A 12,018-nucleotide genomic window follows, 5' to 3' on the forward strand; every position below is an offset into this window, starting at 1 on the left:
AGAGAAATTATTATTAGTTGTTAAAAAATGTTAATTAGTTAATTTTTACTGTAGTATTTGTTTTTTTGTGATTATTTTAATTTGTTATTTTTATCTGGTTTAGATTAGTTATTTGCAAAAGGATTAGTAAAATAGAAAAATTATTATTTTAGGAATAATTAATCTTATTTAGATGTTATTGTTGTACATATATGAATATGTGACTTTAGTTCCCTGTAGTGGTATGTTGTGCCTGTAATTTTAATATAGCGCTCGTATCTTTAATGTAGTGCCCTTTTAACGTAGTAAAATATAGTGCCGTTTAGCGTAGTATCTTTGTAGTTATTGAAATTAATCATTTAATTATCTGTTAAAACTCAAAAATATCTAAAAAGGTGATAGTTCAAACACAAAATCTCTCGAATTCTAGTCAACAAATATAAGAAAATAACATTAGAAAACAGTAATATTTGTCAAACTAAGTATTGTTATATGAATATTTAATAATTAAATCTAGTATAGTTATGAAAATTAATTATTTAATTTTATTATAGTCAAAAATAGGTGAGTAACAAACAAACATATAAAATAATAAACTAACATATTAAATAATAAACAAACATATTAGTAAAAATAAACATATTAAATAATAAAAAAAATATAAAAGAGTAAACTAACATATAAAATAATAAACTAACATATAAAATATAAAATTATAATATAGAAAATGTATCAACCTAATTAATAATATAGTAAAATATCGAATAAATTTTAATATTAAAGATATTGCAATATATTTAAAGATGTTAAGCAATAAAAAAGAAAAATATTTTAGTTGATATTGTTCAATTTTCAATAGTCGTCATGTAGATTCCGCCTGTGCATCCCGGACCTGCATCACTAGAGCTACTATTGTTACAGGCCGAGCATAGGTCTTCGTACATATGGAAGGGGCAGTGTTTGGCCGAGACATTCCACACTAGACGGGTAGACGATATGTGGGACTTTCTTAGGGCCCACCCACTCCATCCTTGTATTGTTAGACACCTTCAGGATATGGGTTTCTATAGGATCATAGAGATCGTCTAGTTGTAGTTAGACTGGTCGTTGATCACGGCTATGATAGAGCGGTGGAGACCGGAGACGCACACGTTTCATTTACCCATTGGCGAGGCTACCATCATGCTTCAGGATGTGGAGGTTCTTTATGAGCTGCCGGTTGATGGACATCCTGTAGCTTACCCGCATGCTCTTAGAGAATATACGAGATTGCAGTACCTGCAGTTGTTGCAGCAGCTCACCAGTTTCCAGCCAGCGGAGGAGGCTGCATTGAGTGGGGCCAATCGTTTGCAGTTGACGCTTGTCTGGCTGCATTTGGAGGCAATAGATGCGGACATTACGGATGATACACCAGATCTTCATATCAATCGGTACACGAGATTGCTTATGCTGCTTATGTTTGGTGGGGTATTATTCCCGAACACTTCGGGAAACCTAGTCAGCTTGAGATTTCTTCATCATCTTGAGCAGCTAGATGATTTACCTCTTTACAGGTGGGGTGCAGCTGTTCTAGGTACTTGTATAGGAAGATGTGTCGGGCTAGCATAGGCACCTAGCGAGATATTGCTGGATTTTTGCCGCTGCTGCAGGTGAAAACATGGTCAATTATTTTCATGATTATAACATATATAGTAAAAATATACCTTAAATTTTACGTCCACAATATATATTAGGTTTGGGTATGGGAGTGGTTCTTGCAAATCCAGCCACCTCTACCACCCATCGCTCAGGATACACCACCTCTACCGTTTCTTCCTTTAGCTGGGAGGTAGGTTGATAGGCGAGGCTACGGACGCGAGGTCGAGGCTCGACATAATCTCCCCTATTATAGGGGTTTGTTGGATTTAATTGAGGCGCGCAGGTACATGTATACTTAAGTTTACTTGGCCTGGTTTTATATGTATTGCGTTTACTCATGATTCCTGTTTTTACTTAATAGTTCATATGGAGGCCATACAACAGCGAGCTAATAGCTGGTTTGCCAATTATTGCTCGAGCGACTGACTTATGTGGAGCTCTTCCGTCCTATTAATGTGTCTCGATATTGTTGAGCATCATGCCACCGAGTGAGTCCTTCTCCAGTTTGGTCGACTGGAGCTTGTACCTACTCTGCCTACTTGTCTTAGAACACATTACCAGTGGGATTATCCTTCCAGGGTTGACTAGACATACATGGCTTAGCTAGAGGCGCACATGGAGATTTGGGACCGCCGGCATGACCTAATTTTGCGACCCTATCCATCTGAGCGTACGGATGGTGAGCATGAGTATATGGGCTGGTACCGCAGCGTTACCCGACTTTTCATCGGGAATCCCGTTCATCACGCTGGTGGTTGGTACATTCCATATACCGGGAGACATGAGGCACTGGTATGTTATTTTTTATACTTACTTATAACGTTAACCTAGCATTTAGTAATTAATATTTTACATGTTGTACAAGCTATTGGCTTACTTATGTTCTACCAATTATGACTGTAGATGCAACATCATATCGGTGAGGGAGCGGCAGCTTTGCACGTGTTTGGCCGGCAGGTTATAGATTTGGCTACCCGAATATTTAGGCGAGCCCGAGATGATGAACGCTTAGGATACGAGGCTGATTAAGTACCGCCACAGCAGTACCATCGTAGGCTAGCAGTGGAGCCTGAACGTGGTCAACGTGGAAGGCGTCCCCAGAGAGGTAAGGGTGTCCCACAAGGTCGTGGGGGTCGACGAGGACGTGGTCTCCAGCAAGGGGGCGTTAAGGCACCTGTTGATGATGTTGGAGTTGATTGGCCTGGTGACCACCCTGAGCTAGACCATGCTCCTAGTGATATGTCGTCATTCATCCTTCAGCCGGAGCTAGAGACTTCGCAAGTGACCCCGTCAACTCCATTGTTGATTGCGAGCATGGCCATTATGCGACAAGAGTGGGATCAGTATTTTCCTGGTCCCGTAGAGCTATCGACGGTTGCTGATGATCGTCCGACATGAGATGTGCATAGTGTGCGCCGACTGAGTTATGGCTCATGCTGAGGATTTTTCACAGGATTTGGTTATTTTGTATTACTATTATTTATATTTGTTTTTATCTCATTGATTAGTCATCAATATCTAAAGTGTTCTTTTTCTTTAAGACATCATCCTCGCCCGTCACGGAGGCCACTTTGTGCGATACTGACATGCCTGAGTCGGATGATTATATTCAGAAGCCCGCCGAGACCATGGTAAGACTATTTAAATTTTTTTAGCTAACACATACATTAGTAATATATATTTCATATACTAAAATATCTTATTATTTTGTAGGTTACTACTGGACCGACAATCCCTTCTACTGTGCCTGCCAGCCTTACCAATGATCATGCTGCAACGCATCCTCTGATAAAAAGGCGACGTGATGAGAATGATCATGATAGTGTAGCCGGGCGAGATGGGATGAGCCTTAGGCCAGCCAATGCTTTAAAGCATACAAGCTGTGGGACACATTGACATTTTTTATTATCTGTACATATGATATTCAGTATATAATAGCAACATTATTTATGTTTTATTTTTCGAGTTATTTAAGTTTAATACTACAACACAAAAACAAACATAACAACTTAACATAATTTAAATTCGGCACAACTAATGAAAATACATGACACGAAAAATATAAAAATAAAATACTACACTCAACACATTCATGTGTTTGTTTAGTTACGATCGCCATTATTTTCTGCTTCAACCACTTAAATTTTTCTTCCAACCTATTTTTTTCTTCTTCCGCCTCTTTTAGTTTCTCCTTCACTACTGCAAGTTGTTATTGTAGTTTAAAGATCTGGAGTTCATATTCACCAGTCATATTCTAAACATACTGCAAACAAGATTTGTAGTATTCCTGGTTAATGGGTTCATCATACCATTCTTCAAAGCTACATTGATTTCCGTCCTACCAATGGGGATTATAACACAACACTAATAAAAAACATGTTATATAAAAATATTAACAAATATTTTTTTTCAAAATAATAACTTACAAGTTGTTGACCCACATTACTATTTGACCAGCATGGCTTCAAAATCGCATATTTTCCACAATAACACACGGATACATCATTGCGTCCAGACATTTCTTAATGCAAGAGAAATGAAAAATTTATAGAAAGTTTTTCTATTTGTTTTGGTTAAGCGCATATAATAACTAAAGTGTGCTAGGATTTTATAGGCAAGATAAAACACATAACGCATATTGGTGGCGCACTATGTTTCGCGTGATAATGATTCTTTAGGGTACAAGATAGCTTTTGCAAAACAACAGTTTTTTCAGGTCGACAAGAAAATACACATATAGCATATTGGTGACGCACTATGTTTCGCGTGATAATGATTCTTTAGGGTACAATATAGCTTATCCATAATGGCAGCTTTTTTAGGGCGACAAGACAATACACATAATGCATATTTGTGGCGTGCTATTCTTTCGCGTGATAATGATTCTTTTAGGTATAAGACAACTTCTTAAACTAATCCAAGTCATATGTATTCAAAGACCATTTGAAGAAACATTACGACATCCATTTAGAAAATACCACTACCATTTAATAAGTGGTTCAAAAAGAGGCAAAAGAGTGAAGGTAGTTCAATAGATCCCCATGGAACACATCTTAACACTATCGATATCTACCTTGAAAAAAATATGCTAGGTTACTAAACTGACTTTATTGATGACAAGTGGTATAGTGTTCTGCGTACCTTGGAAAATAAGACTATCAATATACACACTTATCTCAAAGTTTCAGGGCACATTATTGAGGGCGAAACGCATTCAACAAAGCCTGAAGGTATGTGATTTTGGGGCGAAAAACTACAATGGGTTCCCCTTGACTCAAAACGGTGTTATTATAAAGTACTATGTCGCTGGCATGGGCTTGTTATGCCACAAGCACTATCTGCAACCTTCCAAACAAACACACACAAAGATGAACCAAAAGTAATTCGACATTTGATGAAGGAGATTCTAGAGATGAAAAAGGCACTAGTTGTTCATCATGTAATGGATGATCTTAACTTCCTAAGAGGAACGGAGGATCAGTACTGGATTTATTAGAAAATGATAAATTGTATAGAAACAATGATTATCCTATTTTCCCAACAGTTGCCGAGTGGGAGGGAATACCTAAGTTTCTATCACAGACATGGGACGTAGGAGTCCCATATTATTGTAGAAATCAAGCAAGTGGTCTTATTGATGATAGCAATGAAATGAGAGAAATATGTGTCAACTGAGGCCTAGAATATGATGCCCTCAGTCCCGAAGGGTATGTACACGATGTTGACGAAGTAGATGAAGACACTGATAATAAAATAGTACCAGACAACGATGATAATGGCGAATGACAATTTTTTTCTTGGGTGTATGTTAAATTATTGTACTGAAGTATTAATGCTAAATATCAATTAGATTAAACCCCAATGAAAACATAATTTTATTTCATACATTTTGCAAGCTGAACATATACATACACTTATTACAATAAATTACTGCAATAAAACACTACGTGTATCCTTCATAATTGGGCACATTGGATGAAATTCCACCGGGAGCTGAATTACCACCACTACCCAAACTAGCTGAAGGACATTTACGAAGCTTGTGTCCTATTTGCAAACATAAGCCACATTTATGCGCATAAACGGTATCACCAATATCCATTTGGTTCCGTATATGCGTTCTTTTTTGCACTTGTCATTGACGCACATACTCCTTGTTACACACCATTTAAATGGTTTCGGAGGCCAATAATGCTCAGCACCCACTGTCTGCAACTGCCCACTATAGATGTTTAAGTATGCAGCAACACTATATTCTTTATCAACGTACTTGGTTGCCGCGAAACCTGTATATTGAAAGCACTTCATGGCATGTGAGCACGACTTGTGATAGATGGACCATTTCCCACAGAAGCATAACCTTCTAGCTTCATTAACAATGTGTGTATTATTCTCCCGATTGTAATGGATAGTGGTGCGAACTTCAAAAATATTTCTCTCATTGCAATACTGAAAAAATGAATGCCATTGTGGTTGCTTCCTGTATTTCTCAAATCTTTTCATTGGTATTGGCATGAATTCAACACCCATTTCCATCAATGAGGATGCACCTCTGGACCTTTCAACAAACCTCTCCGCCATCTGCTTGAATGACATCCACATCATGGCAATGATAGGAAATCCACGTGCAGACTTCAGTAACCCGTTGAAAGACTTTGACACATTTGTAGTCAGAATTCCCCATCTTCTGCCACCATCTGCAAGCAAAGTCCACTTGTCAAGCTCATGTCGCATCAACCAGGTATAGGCTCCTTGGTCTTCCTGCCTGATCAATTCCATTCGTCTCCCGAATTTACACTCTTGGTGATCAGTTGCAGCCATCCACATTTAATCATGCAAGTCCTTGTTCGAATAAGCCCTATAGAAGCTGGCTTTTAGGTGCCTCACACAGTAACGGTGGTAGGCATATGGTTCCTGCCATATATGCAAATTCTGTACAAAACTTAAACTATCGCCATGACGATCAAATATTAGACAAATACCTGAATGATGTCTGACAACGTGCTCCTTCAAGTGGTTCAAAAATAATGTCCACGTCTCTTGATTTTCATTGGCACAAATAGCAAATGTTAGGGGAAATATACTTTCATTAGCATCTACCGTAACATCAATCAACAACATAATATAATACTTTCCATAGATATGAGTGTCGTCTATGGATATTATCGGCTGACAATGCACAAAACGATCAATGACTGTTTTAAAGGCTCAGAACACATGAGTTCTGGTATTCTTGGACTCCGCTCAATCTTCCATTCAACAACAGTCCCGAGGTTAAACATGTACCTGGGTAGAGATGTAAAGGACTTATCCCAGTTACCATAAACAACTTCAAACGCACGTTTGCTCCCGAGAAATGCCTTTTCTTTTGGTAGTGGTACACCCATATACCTGGTGGACAAATGTTATATACTCTTTGATCTTGTACCTTATGGACGCTTCAATGTGTGGAATCAAGATAAGAGAAATCAAGTCAATATTCAAGTTAAAATGATGCCCACTAAATATGCCCATTTCACAATTGTGGGTGCCAATATATTTACCCACAACTCATATATTTGTTTTCTGCTTCCTCGCACGCAGCATCCAGTTACAACCTGTAAATCATCTACGGAAAATAACCTTGTATACATCCGGAGATGACTCATGAACCATGATCTAACGACACTCTTTTATGTTGTACATTCGCACCCCCTGCTTAGGCACGCTTTATCAGCAAAAACATGCCTTTTGACAGCACTGTTACTCTATATTGATCCCATATTGATGTCCGAATTTTATCAAGATCCCTTGTGAGGGCATCCACATCCGACATACTGGGCAAATGATCAAGGTGGGGAATCTCCCTTGAATGAAACGGCACGTGGGACTCGTACGCTCTTGGTCTAATGGGAGGTGGAGCATGCTCCCTTGTCAAATCAGGTTCAACATTCTCTTCCTCCCCATCATCATCCTCATCAGGGAAGGGTGTGTCATCTCCAGACTCATCAGCATTGTTGTCATATCACTATTTTCTTCCTGACTCTACGCATCTGCCAGATCCTGATTAAATATGTCGTCTTCGGGCAATTGAGTAAGGACATAACCTTCAAGTTACTCGTTTTCATTGCACAATCAATAAAATAATGAGTTTCATAAATTGATCCAAATTTTACATATAGATTTATCACTTCACTTACAAATCATAATGTGTTGATATCCCATGATGGACATTGTTGTGTTGATGATGACTCCCAAATGGACCACCATGATCCAACATACTAAAACTAGGCATATTTCAACTGGGCGTTGGTTCATAACTTGTAAAATTCATATTTGGCCAGTACCCCCTGTGAAATATATGGGTATTAATATAAATTCAATATATAAAAATAAACATCGTAACACAAAAGGAAATTGAAATTTACCACTCGGCTTGTGGATTATGTAAACTAGGAGAGAAATTATTTCCTCGCTCCTCATTAGCCCGTTGAGATAAGTTTAGATCAGGCCAAACTCTTTCACTCGGAATCTGTTCGGCTAAAACTGCTACAAAATAACCACCCGATGATTGAGGGATATCCCTACTTTGCGGAACCTCATTATTGTGAACATCTTCAGCTTTGACGTACATTTCCAATATTTTTATCATAAGAAATTTATTCTTCCGGAGTCCTCAAAAAATCTCTCAGAGTTTCATGGTCTTCGATGTTAAACTCAGCATAACAAGCAACCCATTGTAGAGTGACAGAATACGGATATTTTTCGGTTACTTTAATATTCACCGAACGTTTGCTCATACTCATTTTTTTTACATAACAACGATATCAATGTATCATACTCAATTGTAAGTGACAACTTAACATGATACTGTGGAAAACAACTATAGCTTATTCGTCACCATAACCTCACCCCCAATATAATGAAACCCTAATTCTTCGCTTTTCAAATATTATGACAAAATACAAAATAACTTAATGAATAATTATTTCAGACGACTTGAAGGATCCTGAATGGATTTTTACAAAATCCTGAAACTCTTTAAATAAGGAAAAAAAATCAGTCCCGGGGGCACAATTATTTGAGGTATAGCTCCTTGAATATGGACGCTATACCCAGTTGAATTATTGGTGTGCTAGTTAAATCAAGAAGAATTATTTGTGGGCCCAATAAACACCGCACTATACCTTAACGGCAAACGTACCGTTAAGGTATAGCGCGGTAAAATACGACACTATATATATTATGGTGCCTAATTTTTTTTCTACACATTATAATTCTTTGATCGAGTCCAAAAGCCGGACTCTTATTCCTAATGGGTATGGTGTGTCGGCTATGAATGGACAAAAGAGAGGATTTGGTTAAATTCCCAAGGAATGTCTAATATGTCAACTACGAAGAGAATAACAGAATTACTACTGCTAATTAAAGTACTTTTAGGTTGAAAAAGCAAAAAGAAGTTTGAAATATTAGAGCACAGCACTAATATTCATGCAAATTTTGCACTTCAAAAAGAAGAGCTAATAAAGAAAAAGAAGGCACTTTGTTCTGACTATATCCAAGAAGATATTCTACAGTGATTCTCCTTTTAACCAAACAAAATGAATCCTAGGAACAGAAACAAAACATAAGCCCCAAAGGTTAATTGGTTCCGGAGGTGACATAATCAACGACGTTCATATATTTACCCCTATTTCAGTCGCATCTCTGAGGAGGAAATGGTGTTCTTCTATGTTAGTTTTTACCGATTTCTCGTAGAAAGTGTCATGTATAGCTCAAAAACATTTCTAACGAGTCTTAAAAACCAATCTCCCGGTATCCTTTCCTCTTCCTTTTTCTTTTCGTTTCGCATTCAGTGTAAGTATCAATTTTGGTCTGTTTAATTTGGATTCGTGCTAATATTCATTTTCGGTTAAAGTCAGAGGCGAATCCAAACTTTTAAGCTTATGAGTTCCTATAATAATCCCAAGTTAATCTACAAGATAACTGGACAAATGAACTGGGCTAAATATTCGTATATTTTTAATGAATTTTTTAGTATAAATACAGGGTCTATGCAAAAATTACTGGGTTCACGAGAACCCGTACCGTTTGCTCTACATCGGCTCCTGGTTAAAGTGCTCCTTTAATTTGCACTCCATTTGATATGAAAACTTTCGTTTTCGACTTTTCACAATTATTTGACAACACTCTGCTAACGAGTTATAAAGTGAAGTTCTCTGTATGAAGAGGATAGATTAAGCTTTTCATATGTCAAATGAATATCTTAAATTTCTGGTAAAATTTAAATTCCATCGATAAGAAAAATATAAAATGCAATGGGAACAGTAATTTTTTGTATTTAATTTGGCCCCTAGCTAGACAGTAGCACTTTCATATGTAGCAACTTAGAATTCAGTGCTTTCTCATGTCCCTTCCAGTAGTAGTGTGAAAGGACACTTAAACTATTCATTTAACCTAATCTCAGTTTAATAATGGAGTACTCAGTTTCAATTCTCTCTTTTTTTTTTTCCCCCCTTTCTCCATTTTAGGTACATGGGACTATTATCTAATTACTGATCGAGACATTTTTGTATATCTGTATATGTCGAAACTGACAAAAAGATGACTTCGCATGTTAAGTTAAAATATTGCATCTAACAAGGTGGAAATATTATTTTTTGGTAAGAGATTAAGTTTATGTATTAACAATATAAAAAATATTTATATCAGGACAGTTAAAAAGATATATGTATTAATTGGTAGAGTTTAACTAGTATCCATCACCCATAGAAATATTTTACACAATCAAGTTATCTTTGTTTGTTGTAACGAAACAACTTATTTAATTTATTTTCAAAATTATAAATTTCACTTTTAAAGAGAATTACATGTAAATGATTTCTGAATTACCTGATGGTGTAAAATATTAAGTCATATTATATATCTATAAAGAAAAAAAAAATGAGGAGATGAGGCAAAACATCCTACAATCCTTGCGTATACAGAAATACTTTTACGTACTGTCAGTAATATTAGGTAATTTTCAATGGCAGACCTCTTTTGTTGCCCTATTGACCCTACAATTGGAGGGGTATTTACCCCCCAAGAAACTCGTAATCTTGCCCTAAAGATTGGCTGACTCAAATCAGATGACCATATTTCTATATTGTCCGACGTACCTAACGCAATCTTCTTCCTCTATATAAACCATGCATGGACAATCTCATCTTCTCAAACTTCATAAAGATATCTTTAAAAAAAAGAGAAAATAGAGGTAATTAGTTGTATCAATGGATCAACAACATTCCACTTGTTTTTCTTCTTCAAGTAAAATTAATGACAAAGAAAAGAAGAAAAAAAGATCAGTTGTGAAACTATCAACTGATCCACAAAGTGTAGCAGCTCGTGAAAGAAGGCATAGAATCAGTGATCGTTTCAAGATTTTGCAGAGTTTAATCCCTGGTGGTTCAAAAATGGATACAGTTACTATGTTAGAAGAAGCAATTCACTATGTCAAATTTCTTAAGACTCAAATATGGCTGCATCAAACCGTGATTAATATTGTAGATGATTATGATAATCCAAATTATCATGATCAGTTGCTAATGGCTCATGACTCTAATTTTGCTAATTATTATCCTCATGAAATGGTGGAATATTGCCCAGCTCCTGTTGAGAATGCACAAATAAATTATAACTTGGACCAGCTGCAGCTTCCAGGTTATGCATTTTCAGATGGGGATCAATTCCAAGGAGAAGAAACTAATATTACTGGTGATTCTTTTATGTACTATTAGTTAGTTAATTATGTTGCCTAAGTTTAATTAGAATACGTAGTGTGTGGTAGTATGGTATGTTGTTTTCTCTCTTTCTATCTAGCAGCCTAAAGATGGGTTTGTGTTAATTAATTAGATGTAGTAAATTGTATGTGTTGGTTAGTTGATTAAGTATGTTGCAAGTTATTTTCACTGATCAATTAATCAATGACTTTGTGAAGAAGCATCTGGAAGTTCAATTTGACTAATGTATAACTTTTTTTTAAAAAACAATGAATGGATAAAAAGAGTGAAAAGAAAGAAAGAGAGAAAATTATACAAACAAAATTACGGGAGGTTTAGAAACAATTTAAGTACTACCTGATACTATAAAGAATATTTACACAATTAAATCACTTAAAAGAAATTTGGTATGTGATTTAGCAGTTTAGCTATTATGTAGTGAACTGTTTGGCTAAACTTTTAATAATTGTTCATTTTTAGAATTGCTTTTATCAAAATAACTTTTCGTAGAGGTACTTCCGGAGAGAATTAAATGCATCTTTATTTATCATATAAGGATAATATTTGAATTAAATAGAAGAATTAACCCAAATCGTCGTCCGCCTAATCTCTAAAACTAAAAATAGCCAACGAATATATATATATATATATATATGTGTGT

At 36.2% G+C, this 12,018-nt stretch overlaps 1 protein-coding gene across 1 annotated transcript; it reads left to right on the plus strand.

Moving 5' to 3' along the window:
- Positions 1-10,834: 10,834 nt before the first annotated feature.
- LOC104248759 (transcription factor bHLH140) lies at positions 10,835-11,530 on the plus strand. The gene has a single exon (XM_009805073.2). The coding sequence runs from the start codon at positions 10,869-10,871 to the stop codon at positions 11,373-11,375; it is 507 nt and encodes a 168-aa protein (XP_009803375.2). The 5' UTR covers positions 10,835-10,868; the 3' UTR covers positions 11,376-11,530.
- The last annotated feature ends 488 nt before the right edge of the window (positions 11,531-12,018 follow it).

The sequence above is a fragment of the Nicotiana sylvestris genome, chromosome 7 (genome assembly GCF_000393655.2).
Source record: "Nicotiana sylvestris chromosome 7, ASM39365v2, whole genome shotgun sequence".
NCBI lineage: Eukaryota > Viridiplantae > Streptophyta > Magnoliopsida > Solanales > Solanaceae > Nicotiana > Nicotiana sylvestris.

Excerpts from the sequence above, each read along its gene's own strand:
- LOC104248759 (XM_009805073.2), top strand. The coding sequence starts at position 10,869 with ATGGATCAACAACATTCCACTTGTTTTTCTTCTTCAAGTAAAATTAAT.